The sequence below is a fragment of the Girardinichthys multiradiatus genome, chromosome 2, assembly GCF_021462225.1.
Source record: "Girardinichthys multiradiatus isolate DD_20200921_A chromosome 2, DD_fGirMul_XY1, whole genome shotgun sequence".
NCBI classification, from domain to species: domain Eukaryota; kingdom Metazoa; phylum Chordata; class Actinopteri; order Cyprinodontiformes; family Goodeidae; genus Girardinichthys; species Girardinichthys multiradiatus.
The window spans coordinates 22,720,296-22,748,104 of NC_061795.1; the positions used below are offsets into that span (position 1 = coordinate 22,720,296).

Here is a 27,809-nt window from a genome sequence, read left to right on the forward strand (position 1 = left end):
AAAAAAAGTTAAAAGCAATATTAAAACAGTTTTTAGTTAGGGGTTTTTAGAAGACATATTTATTATCCAGGACTCCCCTTGAGTTTTATCTGCTTTGCCATCTTCATCTCAAAATAAAATAAACAATCTTGTTAAATTAACCACATTAAATACCTCTTTACTTGCTAATCAATTACTTCCAACTCTATAAACATGGCAAATAATTTTCTTTGTATTGAGTATCTGGCAGATTATAATCCTGGCTATTTTGAATATTGGCACCGGACAACCCTGCGCTGTTCTCGATTTATAATCCGGCTTAAAGTCTGAGACTCCCCCCGCCATCCTTTTCATCAGATTTTCCTGATGCCTCATCACTCTGCTCTTCAAAAAGAAACCCAGAGCTTGGCCGAAGATCATTTGACCATATGCCATTTTTATTGCATTAAATTCAGTAGCTAAAATAAAATGTGCCTAATATACAGGAGATTAAATGATCAGATTTGGTGATTAAAAAGGCAACAAAATGAAAAATAGACCAATAAACAGATCAATAACTTACACCTAGACTCCTGAACACTGGATGTATTTAAAATAAAGCTAAAGTAAAAGCCAGCTGATGCTGCTGGCAGGTGGATGGAGGAGTGAAGGATGGAGGACCGCTCAAGATTCAGGGAGCTGAAGCCCCTGGTCATCAATGGTTGGACCTCGAGTCTGGCCCACTGCTCACAGTCTAGAATGAAAAACATGTCACCTAAACACAGTAACTACTAAAAGGATGTCATCGTGGTTTCATAAAGCAGTCTTTTTCATTCAGTATAGCGGCATAGCATCGCAAAGCAGCAACCGTTCAACAGCAGATGTTGGATTTTACAATCGAACATTATACAAAGGTAAATATGCAGCAATATGACCCATCAGGGTTTTGGTGTTGATCACGTGCCCAGGTGACTGCTTTTAGCCCTTTTGACTGGTGCAAGAAACATTCACATCAATCTTAGTGCATTGCTGGTTTCAAGATGTTTTAATCAGTTCCCTTATAGTAATGACTTTAAAGCCAAAATCAGGTAGATCTCAATATATTAGAATATTATTAAAACGTGATTTTCTTTCACTAATTTAATAAAAACAATCATATATTATATAGATCCATTACACAGAAAATGATGCATTAATTGCTGTTAATTTTGTTAAGTTTGAGGATTGGATACTGCACACTGTTCACAGTGGAGTGAAACATATGGGTCATGCATGTGTTTTTTAGTACAGGTTTGCAACATAATTTGGGAAACAATGTAGACAACAGCAGTAAATGTACAAAATCTTAAAAAATTGTATTAAATTTAGTTATTTTGTGTCGTTTAGCACTATTGCATTAGTTCATATTACTAAAGTCCTGAATAGTCTATTTAATAACTGGCCTGATCTTTTTTAAGAGCAGTATTTGTGTTTCAGGGATAATGACTGCAGTGACATGCAGTCCCTGCCATCCAATCTACAAAACACTGCAACTGACTTTAAAAAAAAAAAAGAAATCATAAAATCTTTGAAGCCCATATAGGCCTTCCCTGCTCAGCAGAGCCACAGGCTAACGCCTCCATGCCGCATCGCATTAATGCAGTAACTCAAGCAAAAAGAGCAGCAAAACAAAATGCAGATACTGTACTGTAGATCATCATCAACTCAAATAAAGGCTTAAAATGCATCACTCTGCGTTATGAATCTATATATGTCTAATTTGAGCTGAATCACTATAATAAGCTTTTCAGTTTTATTCTAACTGAATGATACTCACCAGTAATTTCACTGTTTTGACACAAGTGCTTCAATTCGCAGTACCTTTATATGCCCCCCAAAAAAACACTGATTATTGCATACTATGCCCACGGCACACAAACCTCAACTCAGGTTGATTTGTTTTGTCTGTTCATGTTCATCCACACATTCAAAACCTACTCCCCACCCCAGACTGACATTGTTACATTCATTGCTTTGTTTTTTTTAATGCAGTCTGAGCAGGTTGACCCGTTTGGGTGTGCAATATTGCTGAGAAAGCTTTCTTTCTTGGAAGACGTGCCGTCGTCAAATCCTTCGAGCTGCAGTGATCTCTGAAAAGAGCAAAGTGCACAGTCTGTAGCGCCGTACATCTCTGTGGAGAATGACGAGGACGAGGGGGTGACCCTGCCTTCACACGGCACTCCCAGCGCTCTCCACAAAGGATATTAACAAAGGGAAGTAATTTTTGGTTTCAATCATAAACTGAATATAGAGGTGTGGATATTTTTTTCAGCTGAAGAGGTGGAGCTAAAAAGGGAACCAAAAGAATTGCCTGAACAGTAAGGGTTTCAAATAAATGACAACAAATCACAGAGGAAGATTAGAATATAATATCGTATATATAAGAAGTGATATTTTTATCAGGTCTTAAATATATACCCATTAATACTTTTGGGTTTTATAATCATATTGAAAATGTTCTGTAGAAAAAATATGTTTTTGTCTGTCATCCATTCTGATTAAAAACTAAAAGGATCTCTCATCTGATTAAAACAACACACCCCCCAGCACTGAATTTAACATTAAAACATGCCAAGATGGGGGGGCTCCTCTGTTGCCCAGCAGGTAAAGGAGGGTGTGTCTGACTCTCACAAGTTGGAGGGAAGTTTGGACTGTTTCTGTTCACTCTCTAACACTGGAGACTTATCACCGGTTAGCCGGTTTTGAGGCTCAGGCCCTGATTGTGTCCGACTGACAGGAGGACCCTGACCCGGGATGGGCGTGTAGGGTTTATTGACTGCCATGGGGGAAGGAAAGCCCCCCGCTGCCCCCTCTGAGGAGCCGCTCATGACCAAAGGCCTTTCCTGGTGTAAATAGCGGTGGGAGCCTGAGATTGTCTTTATTTCCTGGGTAAAGAGATCCACAGAGGACCCTGCTGTCTCTCTCAAAGTGGAATCCCACCTGGCTGGGCATGAGCTCTGAAGGGGCAAGGAGCTGTAAAAGCTGGTGGTGATGGGCGGCTCACTGTGGTGAACCATCCGTGCTCTCACAGGGCTCTGTGTTGCGGGGCTGTGGAGAGGAGGGGTGCAGCAAGGCGAGGCATCTGCCGAGCCGTACTGGGCCAGGGAGGCGAGGGCCGAGTGCTCGGGGAGAACCTGCGGGAGGAAAACCGACTGTAGTCCTGCCAGAGTGTGCTGGGCCAGAGAGGCGGCGGCCCCAGCTCCACCTGCTAAAGGTGGCGGATTGATTCCCACCGTGGGCTGCCTGCTGGTTATAATGGGAAAATGTGGGAGGTTGATGTTGCTTGATGTGCTGGTCACTCTGTTGAGGCTGGATGGGTGATAGGTCTGCTGCAGCTGGCTCAGAATGGGGTTCACCGAACTGCAGATCAAAGGGCTAATGGCCGGGGCTGGAAATCTTCCTGCCAGCTTTGTTGGCGCCCCCTGTTGAAGTAACCCTAAAGGCTGAGGTGGAGTGGTCATAGCACCAAGGAAAGGCTGAGGGTGAAGCTGTGCAGAACAGGTGTAGGAGACGGTGGCCTGACTGAGAGGGAAAACTGGGGTCATGCCACAGCGAGAAGGCTGATAAAGAGGTGGGTGAGTGGGCAGAGGGGTCAGAGGCTGTAGGCTGCTCGTAAAGATGGGCTGCGACATCACAGTGGGTGATAAAACTCCAGTGGAGTGATGCTGGAGCAAAGCAAACCCTAATGTGGGAGTCTCAACCACAGATCTAGGTTTAGCAGCGCCAACAGGGGAACCAGGAACTGATCCATAGCTACTAGAGGTGTTCCCTCCTATGTGCATCCTCCTTGAATGGCTGTGGTCCTTCATGGAGCCAGACCCAGGAACCAAAGGACTGCGGAATAGGATCGGAGGCAGCTGGGGGTGGTGGGCCAAGGCCAGAGCCAGTGGTGTCGTGGCAGCTGCGGCCTGTAGTGGGGCCTGAACCAGTGGGGTCCAGATGAGAGGGGTAGGTGATGGGGGAGCAGCGGGAGGGTTTGAACTCTGTGCAGTGCTACTTTGGATCAGCTGTGTGCACTGGGCCATGTCGCGGTCATGCTGTACGATTCTTTGGATGATTTCTGTTTCTTTCAGATTTAATGTGCCAGAACTTTGGTGATGCTGGACTTTATGCTGAAGTATTGAGTTTCTCTTTCCTGTGAAGATAGAAGAAGAGAAGGCCATTCAACTGAATGAAAGTCTACCACAAACTCATCAGCACAGGGAGTCCACATTTACAAAACAATCACTTCGAGATAACCTGAACAACTGGCCAGAGCTTGGAATCAGCCAATTTTTCCTTGAATGGCTCTGATCAGTGATAGGCAGGTCAAACATGGAAAAATCTTAGTCAAATACTGAAATTCTGGTTTTCTTCATCAAATCTATAAACTTCTACCATTTTCATTCTATGAACAGATTTACCAACAATATGTTCCTATTTGACTTTAGTAAAAACAGGTGCAATTAGGGACCTTTGTTTTGATGTTTACATAGGGATAATCTTGTACTCCCTTAATTTTCTGTTGTAACCAAAATTATTAACCGTAGCACATTTTTTCTCTTTTATATGTGACAGTCCATTTGGAAAAAAAAAATAAGAATCTGTCAATTCAGAATCGGTTGATGAGACTTCAAAGAAAACTGGAAAAAAATTTTAACGGGAAAAGTCTTGTTGGTGCATCTATACAATAATTATCTAAAACCAGTTAAATCTAATTACTTTATTATTCCCAATTAGTAAAAAAAATGACTTATCCAGTTCAGCTTTAGCTTTATTTTCCTACTTAGTGCCAATAATGATTTGTTAGCTTGACTTTTTGGATGCTACAGCAGATAACATCCAAAAAAGATTAATAACGTCTCCTTTAACGTGTGATTCTAAACTATAGTACTCTGGCCCTTGATAATGATGTGTGAAAAGCCTTAAAATAAATTATTTTTTTTATTGCAGTAACACAATCTGACACCGGAAAACAGAAAAATCCAACCATTAATTTGAGAACATATGCAGTGGGGAAACAAATCCCACCAAAAGAAATAACAGAAATCAAAATCACAACAATCACACTTATTGGTACATTCGCTGTTAATAATTTGCATTACACTCTAACAAGGTCATGATGGTATTTGGAGGAGAAACAGGCCCACAGAATCACAGATCCTTCATCATGCTTAACAGTGTGCATAAGAGGCTTTCTCAGTGTTCCTCTTTTGGTTTACAAAAACCCACCTAGACTTTTGTTACCAAAAAAAGTCATCAAACAAAACACACAGTTCCAGTTAAAGAACTAGCACCAAACAAACTGCAGGTTTACGTTTGTGATGGTAGGACAGAAAATGGATTTTTTCCTGGATTCACACTTGGACAACTAGTTGATATATAAATAGCCTGATATGGTTGTTATGGAGCCTCTCTGCAGTTCTCTACAGTTAGCTTAGAAATTATTTCCTATAATCCTACTTACCGTATGTAATGACAAGATAAGCATGGCTCCTTGTCCATCCTTTTTGTAGCAGCTCTAATTATTTTACAGTTTAAATTATTGCTCTGATTATAGATATAAGCAACATACCTTTGGTTTTATTCTGGAGTTTCAGTGTGAATTATTAAAATATATGTGCATCCTGATTTCCTCTAGTCTTTTGGTTTTTGAAAATCTACAGTCTATTTAATGTTTGCAAAATGAAAAGAGTTTATTACAACATATTATAAATGGGTTCTAAGTTAAATTGTTGATTGGTCCTGATTTTTCTTTACTTATACATCCCTTGAGTTTGGAGCTGCACGTTTCTGAAGATGGTAAGATACAAGGACTGAAAATCAATGACAAGAAGCAGGAAATATCCAAAAGATAACTTTAGAAATCCTTTAGAAATATTGCTCTGGACCAGTTCATAAGGTTACAAGACGCTAAACCTACTTTTATGCAGTTTAACCCAAAATTATACATATCCCTGGCAGATTTAGGTTTAAATTATTCTTCATGTTTCTTCTGCCTGGAAGTAAATTTAAGATTTTCAGTGATCCTGTTAGATTCCTGACTAGAATCTTATAATCTGAGGTGGGATCAACAAAAATGTTTTCATTGACTGTTGAGAACAATGTAAATATGTTTGAACCTGCAAAGATTGTATATCATTTCCTACTGGAAACAATGTTTTGGTTCAAATGACAAATTTTAGATTTACATCTATGTGATTAATTTTGGGCTCAACAACAATGAAAGTGAATTTCCAGTGAATATGGAAAATTTTCTGCTGAAAACTCCTAAGACAGGTCCAGTAATAAAATAAATGTTTGACCAATGATTGATGCCAGTTAATTATTTCCACTTTTAATTAAAATCCCAAATTTTTCATTCCATCATTACATTGTGAAGTTGAATGATCCATGAGTTATAGTGCCTTGCAAAGTATTCTTCCCCTTTAAACCTTTTCACATTTTGTCACAATGCAAACATAAAGTTCAGTTTAAAGCAGGGTTAGGTAAAAAACAATGTCCCAAGGGTTGAATATCTCATGGAGCTCAGATCAGTCAATCAGCTGAAAATGAAAGTGTCCACCTAAACTAACTTGCCAGGCAAAAAGAGCATTAATCTGAGAAGCAGCCTTGAGGCTCCTGGTAACTCACCAAAAAACATGCATGGGACACAGCAAAAATGTGGAGCAAGGTCCTCTGGTCAAATGAGACCAAAGTTGAACTTTTTGGTCTACATGCAAAACATCCTGCCAACACTCCGCATCACCATAGACAAATCATTCCCACCTCAAAACATGAGGGTGGCAGCATCATGCTGTGGGGATCCTTTTTTTTAGCAAGAACAGGGAAGCTGGTCAGAGTTGATGGGAATTCATATGGAGCTAAATACAGGACAATCCTGGAAGAACATTTGTTAAAGGCTCTAAGGACTTGAGACTGAAGCACAGGTTCGCCTTCCAGCAGGACAGCTTTAAGCATAAAGCCAGAGCTATAATGCAATGGTTCACATCAATGCATGTTATGTGTTAGACCTAAAACCAACGGAGAACCTATAGCAAAACGAGAAAGCTGTTCACAGATGTTTTCCATCCAATCTTACTGAGCATGGGCTGTTTTGGGTAGTTTTAGTCTCCAGATGACAAAGGCTGTCGGAGACAAACAAAAAAATACTTGCAGCCATATTTGCAGTAAGAAGTGCCCCTACAAAGTTTTGACTTCAGGGGGCTGAGTACAAAAGCACAACAAACTTTTCAGATTTTTATTTGTGAAAAGATTTGGATAATCATTTATCCTTTTTTACATCTATCACATAAAATCCCAAAATACATCAAAGTTTGTGTTTTTAATTTGAGAAAATGTGGAAAGGTTTGAGGGGAGTTAATTGTTTTGCAAGTCTGTGGGTAAAAAACACCTGGTAAGCCTTACTCCACTTAACGTTTTACTTTATTTTTTGAGGAAACTGAGAATTCTCCAAAGTTTCTGAATTAACTGACACATGGTTCCATTTATGCAAACAACTTACCAATACGGTCCAGGCGGTCGAGGGCAACGGCCTCAAAGGCCCTCCTCATCATGGGATACTCCTCCAGCACCTCGTTGAAATTGTCTACGGACAGAGAGTACAGCCGGCAGTAGTTATCTGCTCGCACGCTGGCTGTCCTCCTGCCTCGAGTCAACAAGCAGATCTCTGCAAAGATGGAGGAAAGTAAAAGTTAAATTGTTTGTTTGCAGAGTTTAAGATCTGTATTAACAGAAGCATTTTTTAAAAGTAGGGATTATTAACATAGTGGTATTTAACAATTTCCCACTCCTTATGCAAGATGTATATTGCCTAGCTGCTGAGTTCACGTCGTTTTAGATCCATTTCCAAAAGAAAAGTGAGAAACAGTCATATTAGTGTGAGAAGATAAAACGTGGACCTACTGATGCCTTCGAACCCCCACAGATGGAGCACTTAATGCAATTTTTGCAGCTTACAGTTTGTCCTGCCCTCATCTGTCGTGCCAGATCAGAAAAATAAAATAATGCCCCATTAAAAAAAAGAGCTGTGGCACATAAATCTTTTGTTTTTTTCCAGAACATGCATGTTGACGATATAAAACACACTCGCATGGACATTCTCCTTTAGCTTCACACATACAGATTTTTGATCATGTCTAATATGTCTATAAATCACAACAATTCCCCTGAAACATATGCAAGTGTACATTAGAAATGTTTCACTCTACTTTTCAACGAGTTTGTTTATTCCTAGTCACTGTAATAATGGCTGCCGTGTGCCTCTGCTGCACCTTTGCAGGTTGAGGTGATGCAAACAAGAAGAAAACAACTGGAAAGTTCTGGGTTTAAGCTTTAAACAACGGGCAGAACTCCACAGATGGACTCAAAGATCGCAGAGATTTGCTCCTCTTAGTCACGAGGCCTTTTAAGGAGATGACAATTTTAACCAGCTGTAATAGTCGGGGAAGTTAATCTGTTGAGTGCCCATGCAAACTAAATTCAAACAAATCTTACAATCACCATTCCTTCACACACATTAAAACTGCCTCACACCCCCCTCCCCTCCCCTCTCCTCCCCTCTCCTCTCCTCTCCTCTCCTCTCCTCTCCTCTCCTCTCCTCTCCTCTCCTCTCCTCTCCTCTCCTCTCCTCTCCTCTCCTCTCCTCTCCTCTCGTCCCTCTCTCTGCAGAGCGCCCAGCAAGGTGTGTTAGGACTTCACCTCCAAAATAAGAGCCGTCCATTAGCTTGGTGTCTTTGCTGCTCTTTGTGATGACGGTGACAACGCCATGCTGGATGAAGTACATCTTCTTCCCGATGGTACCCTCCTTGATGATGTAGTCGCCCGGCTGGAAGACCTCGAAGCGCAGCTTGGTCAGCATGGAGGTGACAAAGTTGGGGTCGGCGTTGGCGAACAGCGGCATGGACGCCACCAGTTTGCGACAGTTGAAGTTGATGATCTCCTGAGGAGGATGCAAAAAGCGCTTGTTAATTAATTAATTAATTTTTTGCTGCGGCGAGGCGTTCACAACACCCGTACCGCTGCATGTGTATATTTCAATCATTATAAAAGCAGCTTAGCGCTCCGTTAATAAGGTTCGCGGCCCTCATATGGCCGTTACTAATCAGATTACAAGACTATTAACATTATCATGGAAAGTACGGCAGCCATATTGGATTATATCAATAATTATCTGAGGATCATTTAGAACGGGATGCTCTCATTTATGCTGACATGGTACAGCTTATATAAATCAAGCTCAGTTGGACTGTGTTGTTCAGATGAAAGCTGACCTCTCGCAGCGGCTCATTCAGTTCCTCCAGGATGCTCTCCTCGTCGAACATCTTCCCCTGATAACGGTGCTCGTAATAGTCATGGATTCTCTGCCTCATGTCAGCGGGGAGCTTGTGGAAGGACATGTACTGCTCCACTTGTTTATACTGAGACAAAACAACAAGATTTTAACTTTTTAAACCTGTTCCTGACCAATCAAAGAATTTGCCTGCTAACGGCAGCTTTAAAGCAACAGCAAAGACAAAACGCAAAGTCATGTCAGAATGAATATATTAACCTGATTAATGTGCTGGCTCAGAGGTGGACTATAATGTATCTCATTATGTTAAAAGTCAACTGTCAGGCCATCTGTGAAACCTGCTCACAGTGCGGTGTTGTGGTTCTGCCCCATCTGACAAATACAGTTGTGCTCTGCAGGCTGCAGCTAATGACATTAACCAGCGTGTCCTTCAGCAGTGTACTCTACCAGCAGAGCAGCGCCGATGATCACAGCACCCAGTGTACGTATGGCGCTTCCTGCCATAAGCATCTGCTCCGTTGTTATTAAATCTGTGCCATATCTGTCTCTTTTTATCCATCAAAAAGGCACATTGGCGGACATGTACAATCTAAAAGTGAGTTCACTCTTTCTCTGGTTGTTCCTCATTCTCTAGATGTCTTTGTCTCCTTTTATACTTCACACCAAAGAGCCAGCAAAGCTCCTGTTGTCCACTTTAAATATTTAAATTGATTTTAGGCATGAAAAATAAGTTCTTGTAATCAGGTATTGAAATATTTCAGCATCTAATGAAATTTTTTTTTTTATCAGATCCAGATATAAAAATGACAATACATGGTTGTATATTGTTTTACAAGGAATAATCAAAAAATTGCAATTCAGCAGTCCTGTGTAATTACTTTGTAGATCCCCCTTTAGCCGCAATTACAGCTGCAGTCTTTTGATGTACAATACTGTGCAAAAGTTTTAGGCAGGTGTGAAAAAATGCTGTAAACAAAGAGTGCTTTCAGAAATATAAATGATTGTTTATTTTTAATTGAGCTAATCCAAACATACAACCAAAGTCATTAAGAACTATCTTCAGCGTAAAGAAGAACAAGACTTACTGGAAGTGATGGTCTGGCCCCCACAGAGCCCTGATCTCAACATCATGGAGTGTGTCTGGGATTACTTGAAGAGACAGAAGGATGTGAGAAAGTCTACATCCACAGAAGATCTGTGGTCAGTTCTCCAAGATGTTTGGAACAACCTACCAGCCAAGTTCCTTCAAAAACTGTGTGCAAGTGTACCTAGAAGAATTGATGGTGTTTTGAAGGCAAAGGGTGGTCACACCAAATATTGACTTGATTTAGATTTCTCTTTTGTTCATTCACTGCATTTTGTTGATTGATGAAAATAAATGATTAGCAGTTCCAGTTTTGAAAGCATTGTTTGTTTAAACCATTTTTTTCACACCCGCCTAAAACATTTCCACGGTACTGTATATCTCTACCAGCTCTTCACATCTGGAGACTGAAATTTTCCTTCCTTGCAAAGTTGCTCGAGCTGAGTCAGATTGGATGGAGATGATCTGTGAACTTTTTCAACTCACATTTGGATTCATATCTGAATAGTGACTGGACCATTCTAACACATTAATCTTTTTTTTTTATCTAAACCATCCTATTGTAGCTCTGACTTTGTAATTAGGATTGTTTAGCCAAGCATCGGGTTTCAGAAACTTGTGTTTTCACATACACTATTGCAGAATGAAATATAGCAGCTAAAGCTGTTTAATAATATACGTATTCCCAAATTTTACAGATGAACATTTCCTCAGAATTTCTAATTATAAAGGATTTAAGTAAGTGATACAACAGTCAGTTAACCAGGTAAAACAAGTTGCCACTTTTCCCTTGATCTTCTGTGGCCGGTGATCTGGAAGAAGATTACTGGAAAATCAAAACACTTTTTCCTGCACAATAAATGAATAAAAAGCTCAAAATGCATACAAAGCTAAAAATGCATGAAGACATCAACAAACAGCATGTTCTTAGATGCACTTTGAGCTTAGGTCATATTAGGGCTAGTGACATATGCTTGGTATATAGATTGGGAAATTATATCATAATTCCTGAAATGTTCTGCCTGATCAGAGCATTTAGTTTTTAAAGGTACAGCTGCTTAAAGACATCCTAACACTACAAACCACACCAGAAAAAAATCTCACCTTTTCTTGGTACTGCCTCCTGGAGGAGTCCAGCGACTGGATGAGGGCGGTGGCGTGCCCCACGAACATGGCGAAGCAGGTGGCGCCCACAATCATGCTGAGGATGGTGAGCCACACGTCGGCCATGCCGATGGGGGGGTACAGGCCGTACCCGATGCACAGCATGTGGCTCATGGCTTTGAACAGGGCATAGGAGTACTGCTGACCCCAAGTGTCGTTCTGGTGGAGATGTGGAGGCGGGAAGTGAAAGTTCATCAGTAAGTATGCAGCAGTGCTACTGTAGCATCATGTCGGTGGGAGCTTTGTTTAGAGTTTAAGAAAAAGAGTGCAGGCGGAGGGCATTTATCCTGCTGAAGGCTCTGTCTGTTGGAAACCATCACCACATTTATTTAGTGCTCCTAATATCATGGCAGTAGTTACTTTAGCTTTTGTTTTACTAATCTATAGAAAGAGTATCATTTAAGCTGTACATACGGAAAAATGCCCAAGAAGACTTTATTTACATTATGCCTTACAGTTATTAAGATAAAGCGTGAAATATTTAGTCAATAAACACTAATATCCATTATATTAACGAGGAGCACAGAATCTTAAAGTAATACCTGTTAAGTCTGTAGGTATAAATACAACATAATGCCTTCACATGAATATTTTGTGATCTTTTATTAACCTAACCTGCCCAATAATTAACTTACCACCATCTTGTTTCGAGTGACCCAGCAGTCTGGAGGAAAGTCCTGCAGCATTGGCACCAGGAACTGCAGACAGCCGTCCCAGTGACACAACAGCAGCATCATGCCAATCAGGTTCATGATTCGCACCATAGCACTGGCGAGATCGTACGTCATGTGAAAGACCTGCGAAAGAGTTAATGTGCAGGATAATGAGACAAGGCGTGGTAATGCACACACACACACACACACACACACACACTCACACTTAAACACACAATAAACCTGTGATATTTAACTCTCTCCACAGCCATTTGGGGATTTGAGATATACATGACGTGCCAAACCAATCCTTCGCTTTTTAGAGGGGCAAAGGCTGTTTTAGAGCTATTATTCAGTTGGAATGCTGAGTGTGTATACATTGTTTGTGTCAAAGAAGCAGCCTAAAAACTAAAGATGCAAGAAATCTGTGGGTGACTGGATTCGTCCTATTTTTAGCAATTAACCCTGACTGATGACCTCTGCAATGGAAAAGTCTGATCTTTTTCTGAGCACTGAACACAGCATACTAAGAGCTACCAGGTTGTGCTGACAACAACCCTCTTCGGTGTGGTTGCTGTTACAGAGTGAAGAAGACTTAAAGTTGGCCATTTTCAGTATCAATAAGGGGCTTAAAAATGACTTCAGAAGAAGCGCAAAGATGCAAGATACTACTTAAAGAGAAATCTTTTACAATGAATTCTGGACTTACGAGTGTCCCAACAAAGGAGTTACGAGCCAACTTCAGATAAACGCTCACATTTTTGCTTACAGTTATATTGCAAAACTTTGTTTTTCCAACCATGAGTTTGAAGAAAGTGAGTGCAAAGGACAGCGGTGAGAAGAAGTGGACGTTGCATTAAACAAAGAAACGATCAGAAAACATGACCTAGGTGTGCATGTAGTCCTCTTGGTGAAGCAGTACGAACGCAGGACTTGTCCAATCTGCACCATACTGAAGCAGAAGGAGACTACATCATAAAATAACAGCGGATGTCAATCCATAAAAATATGCAGAAGCTGCTGATGATGTGGTTGTTGGAGAAGCAGCTCGCAGGACACATTGTAACACAGGCTGTGAGAAGGCACAAGCTACACTACCAGTCAAAAGTTTTAGAACGCCTTTCTCGTTTAATGGTTTTCTTTATGTTTATGACTATTGACATTGTACATAGATTCTCAATGAAGGCATCAAAACAGTGAATAAACACATGGAATTATGTAGCAAACCAGAAATTGTAAAATAACTTTAAATATGTTATTTTTTAGAATACTTAAAATGGCAGCCCTTTACTGTAATGCCTGAAATATTAACCTGTGGCCGTCTCTCAATGAATGTCTGGGAAGTTCTTTCAAGACTCTTTGGAAAATTATTTTAGGTGAGCACCTCATGAAGCTCATGGAGAGAAAGCTAAGAGAGCAAAGCAGTCATCAAAGCAAAGGGTGGATAGTTTGTAAAAATCTTACAAAATAGCCACACTATTAACAAAAGTGTGAAATAGAGTTATTTCACACTTTTTGTTCACCACATTATTTCATGTATGTTCATTCACAGGTTTGTTGTCTCTGGGGAGAATCTACAATTTAAATAGTCATGAAAACAAAGAGAGCCATTAAGTGAGAAAAGCGTTCTAAAACTTTTGACCGGTAGTGTATTTACCCTAATTTGCTACAGCAAACCACAGGCACTTCTACTGACGAGGCATCAAGCGAAGCCAGTCAGGGGTAGTTTAAACTTATGGGCCTGGACATGGTTGACAGTGACATCAACAAGCTCATGGAGGAGCACTCTGAGGAAATAACGATGGAGGAGCAAAAAGAGCTACAGATACAGCAGCACGCAGAGGAGATAGAGGAGATTATCTCTAAAACTGAGAAACAGGAAATGTTGGCTTTATTCAAAAGTAACACTCAGACAATGTTGCAACTAGGCGTGCAACGGCACTATTTAAGAACACGTGCATAACTAATTACAGAAACATTCTGAAAGGGAGGATGAAACAGATCCCAATTGATGTTTTTTTATTGAAAACCCTTGTAGATGAAAGTGAGGAAAGCGCAGCGAATAGGTCAAAAATACGCGAATAAGATTCCGCCAGCATCTTCAGGTTATCTGATCCCCAAGGTAAATGCTGTACATTATACTTAAAAAAACTGATTAATTGCAGTAAAGTTTTGTGTTTTTTTATAAAATATGTATATAAGTACATTTTTCTCATCCGAAACCATCTAAACATAACACGACGAATTAAACTTCATAAGTTAAGGCATCATTGTATTTTCAACAACAAGGCTAGGCACGAGGTCTATTCAGACTGGGAGGGCGAGAGACAGCAAGACTTTATACAGAAAATATTGTTTTAACCTTTGGAGCTTTTGACCGCAGTGCTTTATGGAACACGCTGGTAAAGGTAAATATCTTCTAGGACATATACTCAGCTGTTTCTGTAATGCTAACCACGTTAACTGGCTATATAAGATGCAAAAATCTGTTTAAAATGTCATCTTGGCGATCATTTTGTCTATATTTTTAGAATAACAAATAATTTACATTGACCCCTATGTATTCTTATTAATAGAGAAGAACAAAAATATAATCCTAAATTTGTTTTTAGTACGGTAGTCAGATTTACACAGAGTCATCGCTCTGTCCTTTCCTTTAGCTCTCAGCAGTGAGGACTTTATTGGTGTGTTTATAAATAAAATTCATTCTATTAAAAATTAAATTCTTGGCATTCTCCAGAACATGATAACTAGGTCTTCACTAAGTAAGGTGTAGCCTAAGAAATAACAGTAGAACCTGATCTGTGTTTAGACTGTTTGGATCCAGGTTTAATCTAAACCTTAATAAATTACAAACATACATTTAATGTTTCTTTCTTATGTATAAGTCTTAAAAAAAAGTACTCAAAGCTCAAAGCTTCAGATAATGGACTTGTCTCTGTGCTTGTCCTGTTGGATCTCAATGCTGCATTTATTTGACACAGTCGATCACAATATTCTCTTACAAAGGCTCTAAGATGTTGAAAAGATCAGCACAGCAGAAAATTGGTCTATATCTGTTTCCAGTTTGCTCAGGTTCCTCACACACCAGGGTTATTTGTGGAGTTCCACAGTGTTCAGTGCCTATATTTGTTAAATTTTAGATTATCTTTATTGGTTCCCTGTTAAATCAGCTGAGTGGCTGTCCATGCTTACTTTTATTTTTTTTTTTAAATCCATGAACACCTACCACAGGAAAACACACTTGAAAAAGATTTTTGAATGCTGTTCTGATATTAAAGTTTTTAAGGAGAAATCTGCTGAACTTAGTATTAAGCTTATCAAAGCTTAAAAAATCAGAAGTCAGAAATCTGCTGCAAAATTCGGATCTCCTCAAAAAACGTATTATGCGGCAACATCAAGTGCTTGTTGCTTCTCTCAGCAATAGAAAGAAAGAGTATTGATATAATGCAAGATCAAAAAAGGTAATAGAGAAATCTTACTGTGTATAGGTTTTACAAAAAGTATTCAAGGGTAAGACTGCAGCAAAACTACAGATTAACAACTAATATTGTAGCATATATACAGATATTTACCCCTACAATAGAGACTGAAAAGATTTAAATTAAAAGTACAAAAATATCAATCTATATATATATTTATATATTTATATATATTTTAATGACTAAAAAGGTAATCTTGACTGCTGTTAAACCTTAATCAGACTACTATTAATCCTTTAAATCAGGGTAAATAAAAAAATGAAGATTGAAAACAGATGCAGTCATCTACCTCTTCCCACTGGTGGATGTAGCGAATGAGTCTAGAGAGGCGCAGGAGACGAAGCAGACTAAGGATCTTCGTGAAGCGGACGATCCTCAGGGCCCGCGCCGTCTTGTAAAAATCCGAGTCGATGCGAGTTTCCACAATGAGAAAGATGTAGTCCACAGGTATGGAGGAGACAAAGTCCACCACGAACCAGCTCTTCAGGTACTTGATCTTGATCTGCTGCGGGTCCAGGATGATCTCCGTGTTGTCCTCCTTGACGATGCCAGTGCGGAAGTTGAGGACCAGGTCCATGAGGAAGAATGTGTCTGAGACCACATTGAAGACAATCCATGGCGGTGTGTGCTCGTCCTTGAAAAAGGTGATGCCCACGGGGATGATGATGAGGTTTCCCACCATCAGCAGTAGCATGGTCAAGTCCCAGTAAAACCTGAAACACAAAGATGGAAATAAGACAACATTTTCCCTCAAGGCGAAAGCTTGGTGACTGTGTGCACGGGCACAATCCCAGTTCAGGCTGTTACACACATACGAACAGTCTTTGTGGTGATCTGGTGTTGATAAGGCCTCCCTCCTGCTTTAAACTTGACACTAATCTTTAATGTCTTAAACGTAAGAACAAAAACTGAAGGCTCAAGTTTTAAACATCAAAACTTACCGATTAAAATACTTTTTTTTAAACCGAAGTTTGTTGTTTCTGGGAGGAAAGAAACATAGGAATGAAGCCCCAGATAAATGCTTTTTCTCACTTCTAACTTTTCTCTCAGACATTGTACAGGTAAGTAGGCAAAATAACAGCACATTTGTCATCTTTCATTAACATGATTAAAGACTTTGTCAGCTGATGATCTTAATAAGGTTTTTATAGAGGAGCACCAACCATGTAGAACCATCTAGAAGGAACCACAGTTTTAAAAAATGATATTATAAATGGACCACTTCTCTGTCAACGTTTAAATTTTTAATACGTTTATTGTAAATAAATGCATTAAAACATGAGAATGAAGCAGCTGTTTCTAGGTAACGGGAGCCATTTAAACAGACTGAACTGAATATTTTTTTCTTGTGAAGGGTGAAAAGAAATCAGCTGTTAGGAAATAATTTAGGTTGTTAAAACAAGAACAGTCACGACGTGTAATCTGAAGGAGCTCCACTCATCGATCTGATTAAGGCAACATTGTTTTAAAAATACAAGTGGCACATCTGTTAAGCAGCCGACTGCAGGCTAGCTGCCAGAGAAGGTAGCTCAACTTATTATTTAGTTAGTATCGGCTTATTATATTTGTCCTGCTTTATTAGGAGCAGAGAATTGGGATAATATTTTCCAGAATTAGATTCCTACATGAAGGGTATTTATTCTAGACTTTTGCTAAACTTCATATAGCAAAATATAAACAACCTATATTATAAACAACCTTATTATTGTTGTAATACTCAATGTCCTACTACTGTAACACCATTATGAGTAATTTTTGCCTTTCAGTTTTAAATATAAGCAATTACAGGGGTTGGACAATGAAAGTGAAACACCTGGTTTTAGACCACAATAATTTATTAGTATGGTGTAGGGCCTCCTTTTGCGGCCAATACAGCGTCAATTCGTCTTGGGAATGACATATACAAGTCCTGCACAGTGGTCAGAGGGATTTTAAGCCATTCTTCTTGCAGGATAGTGGCCAGGTCACTACGTGATACTGGTGGAGGAAAACGTTTCCTGACTCGCTCCTCCAAAACACCCCAAAGTGGCTCAATGATATTTAGACCTGGTGACTGTGCAGGCCATGGGAGATGTTCAACTTCACTTTCATGTTCATCAAACCAATCTTTCACCAGTCTTGCTGTGTGTATAGGTGCCTTGTCATCCCGATACACGGCACCGCCTTCAGGATACAATGTTTGAACCACTGGATGCACATGGTACTCAAGAATGGTTCGGTAGTCCTTGGCAGTGACGAGCCCATCTAGCACAAGTATTGGGCCAAGGGAATGCCATGATATGGCAGTCCAAACTATCATTGATCCACCCCCATGTTTCACTCTGGGCATACAACAGTCTGGGTGGTACGCTTCTTTGGGGCTTCTCCACACCGTAACTCTCCTGGATGTGGGGAAAACAGTAAAGGTGGACTCATCAGAGAACAATACATGTTTCACATTGTCCACAGCCCACGATTTGCGCTCCTTGCACCATTGAAACCGACGTTTGGCATTGGCATGAGTGACCAAAGGTTTGGCTATAGCAGCCTGGCCGTGTATATTGACCCTGTGGAGCTCCCGACGGACAGTTCTGGTGGAAACAGGAGAGTTGAGGTGCACATTTAATTCTGCTGTGATTTGGGCAGCCGTGGTTTTATGTTTTTTGGATACAATCCGGGTTAGCACCCGAACATCCCTTTCAGACAGCTTCCTCTTGGGTCCACAGTTAATCCTGTTGGATGTGGTTCGTCCTTCTTGGTGGTATGCTGACATTACCCTGGATACCGTGGCTCTTGATACATCACAAAGACTTGCTGTCTTGGTCACAGATGCGCCAGCAAGACGTGCACCAACAATTTGTCCTCTTTTGAACTCTGGTATGTCACCCATAATGTTGTGTGCATTTCAATATTTTGAGCAAAACTGTGCTCTTACCCTGTTAATTGAACCTTCACACTCTGCTCTTACTGGTGCAATGTGCAATCAATGAAGACTGGCTACCAGGTTGGTCCAATTTAGCCATGAAACCTCCCACACTAAAATGACAGGTGTTTCAGTTTCATTTTCATTGTCCAACCCCTGAATATCATGTTATAAATCATTGCACATCTTTTTTCAAAGAATATTTTGATAATCCTGATATGGAGGGCTGTTACATGAGCTGATTTTTTTTTAAAAGCAAAAGCATTAGTAAAAGTCAACTAACTCTACTGTAAACAATCTACTATATAGGCAAGAATATGTTTTTGATATTAATATTTATTACACCAAAGGTTAGAATAAATAAAGGAGAGAAATGCATGAAAGACATTCCCCAGAAACCACAAGCCTTATGATGCAAGATGTTTTTTTAATTAAGGAACAATTTTAATAAACAGCTTTCTCCAGTTAGAAGGATGGATGTTCTCATGTCACTTTCATATTAATGCTTTTCTTATGCATGCATCATTTCAGACGTCCTCTGTGTTTTAGCAAACCGATTACCAAAGGGAGTACATGACTCATTTGACTGATTTTTCTTTTTTTTTGTGCAAATTCTGGACAGTTTCAAGTAATAGCATAATAATCAGTGAAGAAAATATCAGTATTGGTTTTAGGAGAAATGCTTTTCAATATTTTGATCTCTGGGCTCTTACTGTGGGCATTAACAAAACGGCAGACAGAAACAGGGTTTTGAATCAGTGTTTGTAATATATATATAATATAATAATATATGCACACACTGAATTATTATAATATATATCTAATATATAATAATATAGTGTGTTGCACACACTATATTATTGTTGCACACATCTGTGTGAGCTGTGTGCAAAATGAGTATGAGCTGCATTTCTACTACGATTCTGGGCCTGTGGTAACTTGAAAAAGAAATTAACTTCTTTGAAGTCAGCAGCCTCCCTCTGAAACTGAAAATCCAAAATCCAGAATATTGTCCAAATAAGCAGAAACAATGAAAACAAATTGATTCAGCTTAACATTGCAAGAAATGGGAGAAAAGAATGGTTGAATTTACAAAACAACTCTTATAATTCAGAGCTGATGTTTTGACTTCAGGGTTGAAAAGGGAAAATAACATGAGTTGCCCACAAGCAAATACAGTTTTTATGAGAAATGTAATTTGCATATTTTAAAACTGGTAAAATTGTAAAAATCCCAAACTTTCATAAATGACTCTGAAAATTTGAGTCTTATAATAATACAGTTTAACATTGTCAGATTTAAATGTGGATATTATTATAGCCACAGGAACATTTAAGTCTTCCATGAGAAACAGTTTATGACAGGCCACGCTGTGTATGCACACATGCATGTATGAGATCGCATGTCTTGTCAATTTCAGAGACCTAATTAACCTGTAACCAATTCAGCAGGTGTCCTGGTACACCTACATGGTCAGCACAAACCTCAGCATGAAGAGACAGACCTGCCAGGATGTACGCGTCACATCGAGCTACCCACTGACTGTGAAATAAGCTGTTATCGCTCACTAGATTTATGGGAAATAAAGGAAATGGGATGTGAGTGTTTGACATAAACGTTGGGCATGCTGTTCCACAATGACAAAAGTCGAGCTCACATGAAGATGCAATGGGTTACTAAAAATGTGGCATTCTCTGGTCCTGAAAGAAGACAGAAATACAGAATGAAAAGGCAGCCAACAAGTACAGATGAAAATATGCAGCGACCCTGGTAAAGGTGTGCAAAAAGCCTTAAAAACAATATTTTATTGAATAGTATAATAAAAATACAGAACATTTTCACAACATTTATTCAGCAAAGAAAGAAAATCCGGATTAAGAAATTGACTACTACTGCACTGACTACACCTGTAGTCAGCTTGAGAAAAATGTGAGACCATCTGTAAAAAAAATAAATAAGCTGAAGCAAACTGGACACTGCAACATGACAACATCCCAAAGTAAATCAGTAAACCCACCAAGGACTTAGAAATAGAAAGTCCTGGGTCTCGTAAAAGCCCAAATCCTAATCAAATTCAGACTTGAAACAGGCTGTACATGTTTGAAACACCCCAAACATCTCACAGCTGAAGGTGAGGAGTGGGCCAAACATTTCCCAGACCGATGTCAGAGACTGCTAGACAGGTACAAGAAGGGTTTTACTGAAGTTATTTCAACGAAAACGGGTAACACTTAATTAGTTAGTGTGGAGGGTGTCTTTATTTTCTCTTGTGGTAGAAAGAACTTGTTATTTCCTTTAGAGTAAAACAATAGTAATTTCTGTTTTTTCCAGAGATTTAAAATGAGACATTCATATGTGAACATTTCCTTACAAAGAACTGAATATTTAATGGTGTATTCTAATTTTTCATGAGTTTAGATATGGGGACTGAGGCTTCATGACAGAAGGTTTATTTTCCATCACTGTGTTGCTATGGCCAAATGTTATGGGTTATTCATTTTAAAAGATGTATCAAGGACCTACTTCCTAGCAGAACCCAACAAATGTTCACTGAAAAAGTCCTGGTATTTCAAAGAGTTCATGATGCCATGTACCTCAACAAGGTTCCCAGGGCTCTTCAAGGAGAAGCAAGCCCACAGCATCACAGATCCTCAGTCATACTTAGAGGTGGGCTTAAGCTCCCTTTCTATGTATTCATCCTTTGGTTCATGCCAGATAAACCCAGTGTTGCAGAAAAGCTCAATGTTAGTCTCACCTGACCAAGAGTTAAACTTAAAGTCCCAGAACAGTCATCAGATTAAAAGTACCTTTTGAAAATAACAACCTTTAAGCAGATATTAAACATACTTTTCATTTAGCCCACATTTTCTAAATAAAAATAGTTTTTTATTGGCCTGAGGTAGTATTCTAATCTCAAATGTCATGTTTTCATTAGTTGTATGTGAGAAATCATCATAAGTAACAAAAAAAGGCTTGAAAACATCAGTCTGTGTGTTATTAATCTACATAATGTTTTACACTAATAAATGGAGTTACTGAAAAAAATAAACTTCTCAATTTACTGAATATGACAGTATAATGTCTAATCTTTGTTTTGGAGGGGTTGTAACCACAGGATGCCACTCTAGCATGGCGGTATAAAAAAGCACACTATTACCATAAAATCTATAATAATAACAACAACAATAATAACATTATTAGCCTAGTGGTCAGTGGTTAAAAGAAATAGGCCTCTGTGTCACATCAAGCACATCATATTAACTACCTAGCAAAACAAATTGTCATGGATTACTAAAAGTAAGAAACTCTGAATAACTTAATCATGCATAAATAAATAATTACCTGGGGTGAAATTATTGTAAAGGGATTGTTAAGGGTGCCATTAACTTTGGCACTGCTAATTTTCTTAAAAGCTATTTTTTATTTTTCCTTCCACTAAATAAAGGTTTTCAGGCTGTTTATGCTCCTCCATTAAACGGCTTTTACACATCTTTAAGAGGGCTTACCAATGAATCTGTTTGTATATGTTAAAACATCATCTGCCTATATGCTAAAAAGGACTTGAATGAAAATAATTTGTTGGCCTCTTATTAAAATGGTGACTCAAGTGTACGCTATCATAAACTAAGAACATTATACTACAGATCAATTTGTTTCTGTAATATTGAGAACATTCGAAGAACCCTTTATCTATTTATAAAGAAACATTTTTACAATACATAGACATGTGACATATTTCAGTTCGGAGTTAAAGCATAGGGTCAGCCATGATACAAGGTTGATAGGGTTACGGCCTTCAGGGTACCACAGTGGCAGCTTAGCATCGGTTGAACTTGAATCCCTGACCTATTGATCAGTCACAAAGAAATTCAGTAATTAAGCCTCCACTGTAGCACTGTAGTGTAGCATTCACATGAGACTGTGCTTATTGAATGCTTCTTTATCTTGAATTTAATTATATAGAACCTGCACTAAAAGTAGGAAGAGACGAGGAACGGAGACCATTTGTCCTAATCAGCTTTCTGTTGTTCTCTGCCAAACAAAGCATTTGCATTCCTCTCCACATCTGTCCCGTTGTCTCTGCGCTGACAAACTGGTTCTAATTGCAAGTCCCCACTCTGACTAAATCCACCGTTATCTCCTGGGAATCCATGTCATCTCCAGAAGTCAGCTCCCATCAGCCAGATGTTAAGTAGTTAGCATTACAGCTCTGTTCGCGTCAGGGCTGCAGAACACTGGAACAGCTGGATAAAAAAAATAATAATAAAATAAAGGTCTGAAGGGACCATGCATTACTGCCATCCTCTGCAGACCATCTTCTTGGCTCATCAGCTGAGTGAGCTGCCAACATGCAGCCCTCTGGCATAGAGAAAAAGCCTTGTGGTGTAAGCATTTGCAATTAAAACACCCCTGACAAGAGTTGTTCGAGGAATCGGGCACGATCTGGGTCAGCGTGCGACCACGTTAAGACAGCACAAAGTCAGGGGAGTTATGGGCAAAGTGAACACAACAAGGCTTAAAATGGTAAAAGGAGCTTAGATCAATCAGGATGGCTGAAAAAAAAGGGATCACATTTGTACTAGAGATACTTATCTGTCACTGCCAGCTCGCAGCTGAAGCACAACAGCCTGCATGCAGCTCAGTGGCTTAACACACACCTGTACTGTGGCTCAGGCCCACCAGCAATCATATTAACCATATTTGCACAGCGTGCCAGTTCAGTTTGTCTGCTGCTGCGTTCACAGAAAGCTTTTTATGACACACAGCATTTACTTCTCTGGTGTACAAGACAAAAAGATACAAGAGGACAAAATGCATTGCTATGAAAACAAGTATTTGCCTTCTTACAGTTTTATTCTTTCTTGTTGCTTTTTTGACACACTAACATGTTTTAGATCATCTAGCAATTTTTGATAAGAAAGATTACCTCAGTAAATACAAAAAGCTATTTTCAGTTCATTATTTCATTTATTAGGGGAAAAGGCTATCTAGACCAGGGTTCTAAAAATACATATATTTATTTGATTCTATATTTATTTATTAAATAAATAAATATACAGTTGCATAATGTTATGGTCTATTTATTTATTTAATACTGTATGAAATAAATAAATGGTACAATAAAATGTTTAGTAGGACAATTAATGGTACATTTATTTATTTTATCATATATTTATTTACTTAGTTTTGTCCCATTTGGCCCTCCATACTCTTCAGGGGTCACATCACAATGATTCTGAAGTCATCTTGCGACCCTCAGGTGGGTCCTGACCCCCAACTTTAGGAATCCCTGATTTAGACCAACCCATAAAAAAGTAATTCCCTCCTATGTCAAATCATTAATTAAATGCTGTATTCAGTTTTAGTAGCCACTTCAAAGTCTGATTACTACCTGACCTGAAGAAACAAAAAACAACTTAAACAGAACCCGTTTGGCAGCATGACGTACACTAAAAAACATCTCAGAAATCACCACAAATGTCAGGACAGATGAAACAAAGACATCTTTAAGTCAGAAAAGTGTTACAAAGCCATTTCTAACACGAAACAGTGTTGAACCTTCCCAGGAGTGCCAAGCCTACCAAAATTACTCCAAGACTGCATCAAAAACTCATCAAGGAGCTCACACAGAACCTAGAACAGCATCTAAAGCACTGCAGGTCAGTTTCCATGATGAAACAATAAAAAAAAGAGAGAGTGGGGAAAAATTACATCGATTTTAGAGTTCTAAGGTGAAAACCACTGCTGACCAAAAAAAAAACCACAAAAGCACATTTCACATTTCCCAAAAAATATCTTGAAGATCCCCAAAACATTTGGGAAAATGTTCTGTGGACTGCTGAGACAAAAATGAAACTTTCTGGAATATGTATGTCCTGTTACGTGCGGTGTGAAACTGAAAGCAATTTATTAAAAAGACATAATGACTTCAGTCAAACATGGTGGTGGTAGTGTGATGGTTTGAGGCTGCTTTGCTGCTTCAAGGCCTGGACAACTTGCCGTCATATATGGAACCATGAATTCTTCTTCCTCACAGAAATTCCTGCAGGATAATGTCCACCCATCAGTTTGTGACTTTAAGCTCAAGCAGCCATGAGTTATGCAGCAGAACAATAATCCAAAGGACACCAGGAAGCCCACCTCTGAATGGCTCAAATAAAACAAAATGGAGGTTTTTGAGTGGCCTAATCAAAGGCCGTGCTTAAATCTGATTGAGATGCTGTGGCATGACCTTAAACAGACTGTCATGCTTAAAAAACTTTCAATGAGGCTGTTCTGAAAGAGGAGTGGACCGATATTTCTCCACAGTGATGGAAAAGACTCGTTGCCAGATATTACAAACATTGATAAAGGTTGTTGCTGCCAAGGTTGCAACAACCAATAATTAAATACAGGGGGTAATTACTTTTTAACATAGGATTAGGATGGTCTGGATAGCTTTTCTCAGTAAATGAAATCATCATGTAAAAAGTGGATTATAAATTTACATAGATTATCTTTTAAATGTGATGAACAGTTTCAGTGTGACTTAACTGAAGAAACAGAAGAAATCTATAAGGTGGAAATACATTTTCAAAGCACTGTATTTGCTACAGTGTGTTCAGTTGACTTACTGTGTGTTCGTCTGCGCTTTTTATATATTTCTGCAAATGAAGATGGAGCATTTCCCATGCTCGCCCTGATAAAAGCCAAACAACAAAATCCTCCAATAATCTGTGCTGCAACTTAAAAAGGCTGAAAAGCATTTGATCTTAGAGCCGTAGAAGCCCAAAACCCTGTCCTTACACAAAATGTGACCCAAACAGACCCTGAAGTAACAACACCTCATACAACCAGTTTAGAGTCAACAGCTGGACACCCTGATTCCTCGCCACATCATTTTCATTTAAATCTCTCTTGTTTTTATTCCACATCTCTCTCCCTCTGTCTGTCTGTGTTCTGTGGTGTGTCCCCTCCCTGTCCACACCGATTCTGCTCCATTAGACTAATTGTGCTGTAATAATCTCCACTGATGTGTGCTTCTAATATCTTGAATGGTCATGTTACCCTATTTTGATTACCCCATTTCCAAGCCGCTGCTACACTCTCAGTAATCCACTGTTCTAGCTTGAAAAAAAAAAAAAAAAATGCAATTCAGATGAGTGGGGAAAAAAAAGCTGCAGTGACACACATCAGCGTACAATATGATGACAGCGAGCCTCCAGGTTATATGTCATGAAAATCCCTTGATGGTGGTGATATACATCCGGCCCGCATGCAGCGAGCAGGGAAGCGGTGCAGCGTGGCTGGTAAAATTAGGGAATTATCAGGCGGTTAAAAGGGATGAGTGTAATGAATGCATAAAAAAACCTGATAAGAAAATTGGTGGGTTGGATAGCTATACTGCTCCTGTGTGAATGAAACCATGCACACGCACGCCCACACATCTCCAAGCCGGACACAAGAAGAGCTTACACCCTGTCTATGTGCTTTAAGAGCAGCACAATGACGCCAGAATGTTGGAGGATTTGCAATTTAAGTCCTTTTGGTTACATCAATAATAAATAATAATTTGATTTACATTTTAGTGTTGCTTGAAATTAATTCACCAGAAGTTAAGTCATGTCCAAAGAATTCAAACCTTCTCATGCAAGACACATCTGGGTTATGAATTATCTATTCTGCACAGGTGATCATGTTTGGTAATGAAAACATATTTAAGAGTTTTTTTTAATGGCTAGTTAAGGCCACATGAGTCTAAACAGTTTGACCGAATTAGTACAACCTGTAAATTCAGCTTTGGTGATAACAAATTACCTAAAATCACTGTATGGGTGGATTATCCAGAAGCCCGCCGACTTGACGCGCTCCCTCTCATGCTCCACGGCCCTCTCGCTGCCCAACATCCGCAGGGAGAACTTGTTGACTCCCGGCTGGAGCATGGCCCCGAACTGCCGGTGCATGAAGCCAGCCTGGTACAGTCGGTCATCTTCGGGTATTATCTGATCCGCGCCCTCCAACTTGATAAAAGTTGACTGGTCGAACACGGACGGCTGACCGGGTGCGCCGACCAGCCCGCCCGCTGCCCGGTCCTGGGCCCCTGGGCCGGGCTCCCCGGGTGAACTCTCGCTGGCTCCGGCGTCGGTCTCGGACAGGAGGCGCCGCTGCTCCGCTGGATCCGAGCCCGGCAGATGCCTCCCGGTGATGGAAGAGATGCTGCTCCGGTAAAAGCGACAGTCCCCGTTCAAGTTGGTTTTCAGCACTGAGACGTCCCTGTCCAAGTCTTCGCTCCTGGCCTCATCGATGCTCCTGCAACTGCTTGCGGGAGTCGAAGAGGACAAATGTTTTAGCCGAATACTTTTCCATTTACCGTCCTTGTCGCCGCTGTCTCCTTCACTGTCAGACACAGTATTTTTTTGCACAATGTTTTGCGGCAAGCTGTAGAGCCGATTGCGCTTGGAAGACTGGAACCTTTCCATTTTTATTAAAAAAGAAGAGGAAAAGGGTGCTCTCTAAGGACAGCCCGTGAAAACAGAGGGATAAATCATGGATCTCACACAGTTGGGCTCCCGCTGGAGGCAAAGCTGCAACGGCACATCCGCAGGATGGGTCCTATCTTCTCTGACACTTGGGACGTGCCGCTCTTCTCATGGTTCAAACATTGACATGAGTCAACGGTATGCAGCCGCTTTAGTCAACACGCACATACTGGGGTGAAAATAAAACACAAGAAACGCATATATAAATCCAAGTGAGCTGAGAGAGCGCGGTCGGGAGCGCATCAGGATGCAGCATGCTGAGCGTCGGACGTGCCGGAGTGGGAGAATGCTGTTGCTGCTGAGCTCCTCAATGACAAAGCAGCATCTCCCCCTCTCCGAAATACCCGAGCTCTCTCCCAGTGCAAGGTGAACACGCACACGCACGCAGCTGGCACGGGCATCCACAGTGCGCTGACATCACTGATCCTCCTCAAAAAGCCTCTTGCTTTCCAATAACGTGAATATTGATGGAGCTAATCGTTCGGGTTGCCGTTGGAGACGGGATGCGCCCACCCCGCTCTGTCAGGACAATTGGAGGCAATTATTCAGGGATGGGAACCTTCCCTGGAGTCCAGGGTTCACTTGGAAAACAAGATATTTCATTTCTATCAAAGTGAGAAACCTACGTGATATGCACCAACTAAACAACTGGCACACACTGTAATCTGAATGAATTGTTGTTTTAAGTTGCAAAACGCTTTTATAATAACAATAACAATAATGATAATAATAGATCA

General features: G+C 39.9%; 1 protein-coding gene across 1 annotated transcript; it reads right to left on the reverse strand.

Annotated features, from left to right (window-relative positions):
- Window positions 1-394: 394 nt before the first annotated feature.
- Window positions 395-27,602, reverse strand: LOC124855378 (potassium/sodium hyperpolarization-activated cyclic nucleotide-gated channel 3-like). The gene is made up of 8 exons (XM_047345197.1): window positions 26,351-27,602; window positions 15,941-16,364; window positions 12,152-12,313; window positions 11,457-11,675; window positions 9,249-9,395; window positions 8,677-8,917; window positions 7,481-7,645; window positions 395-4,132 (listed from the first exon to the last, which is right to left on the reverse strand). The coding sequence occupies exons 1-8, from the start codon at window positions 27,010-27,012 to the stop codon at window positions 2,625-2,627; spliced, it is 3,528 nt and encodes a 1,175-aa protein (XP_047201153.1). The 5' UTR covers window positions 27,013-27,602; the 3' UTR covers window positions 395-2,624.
- Between the last annotated feature and the right edge of the window lie 207 nt (window positions 27,603-27,809).

Coding starts and splice junctions, on each gene's coding strand:
- LOC124855378 (XM_047345197.1), bottom strand. CDS start 27,012: ATGGAAAGGTTCCAGTCTTCCAAGCGCAATCGGCTCTACAGCTTGCCG. Junction 8,918..9,248: donor TGAATGAGCCGCTGCGAGAG/GTCAGCTTTCAT, acceptor CATCCTCCTCAG/GAGATCATCAACTTCAACTG. Junction 4,133..7,480: donor CGACCGCCTGGACCGTATTG/GTAAGTTGTTTG, acceptor CTATCTTCACAG/GAAAGAGAAACTCAATACTT.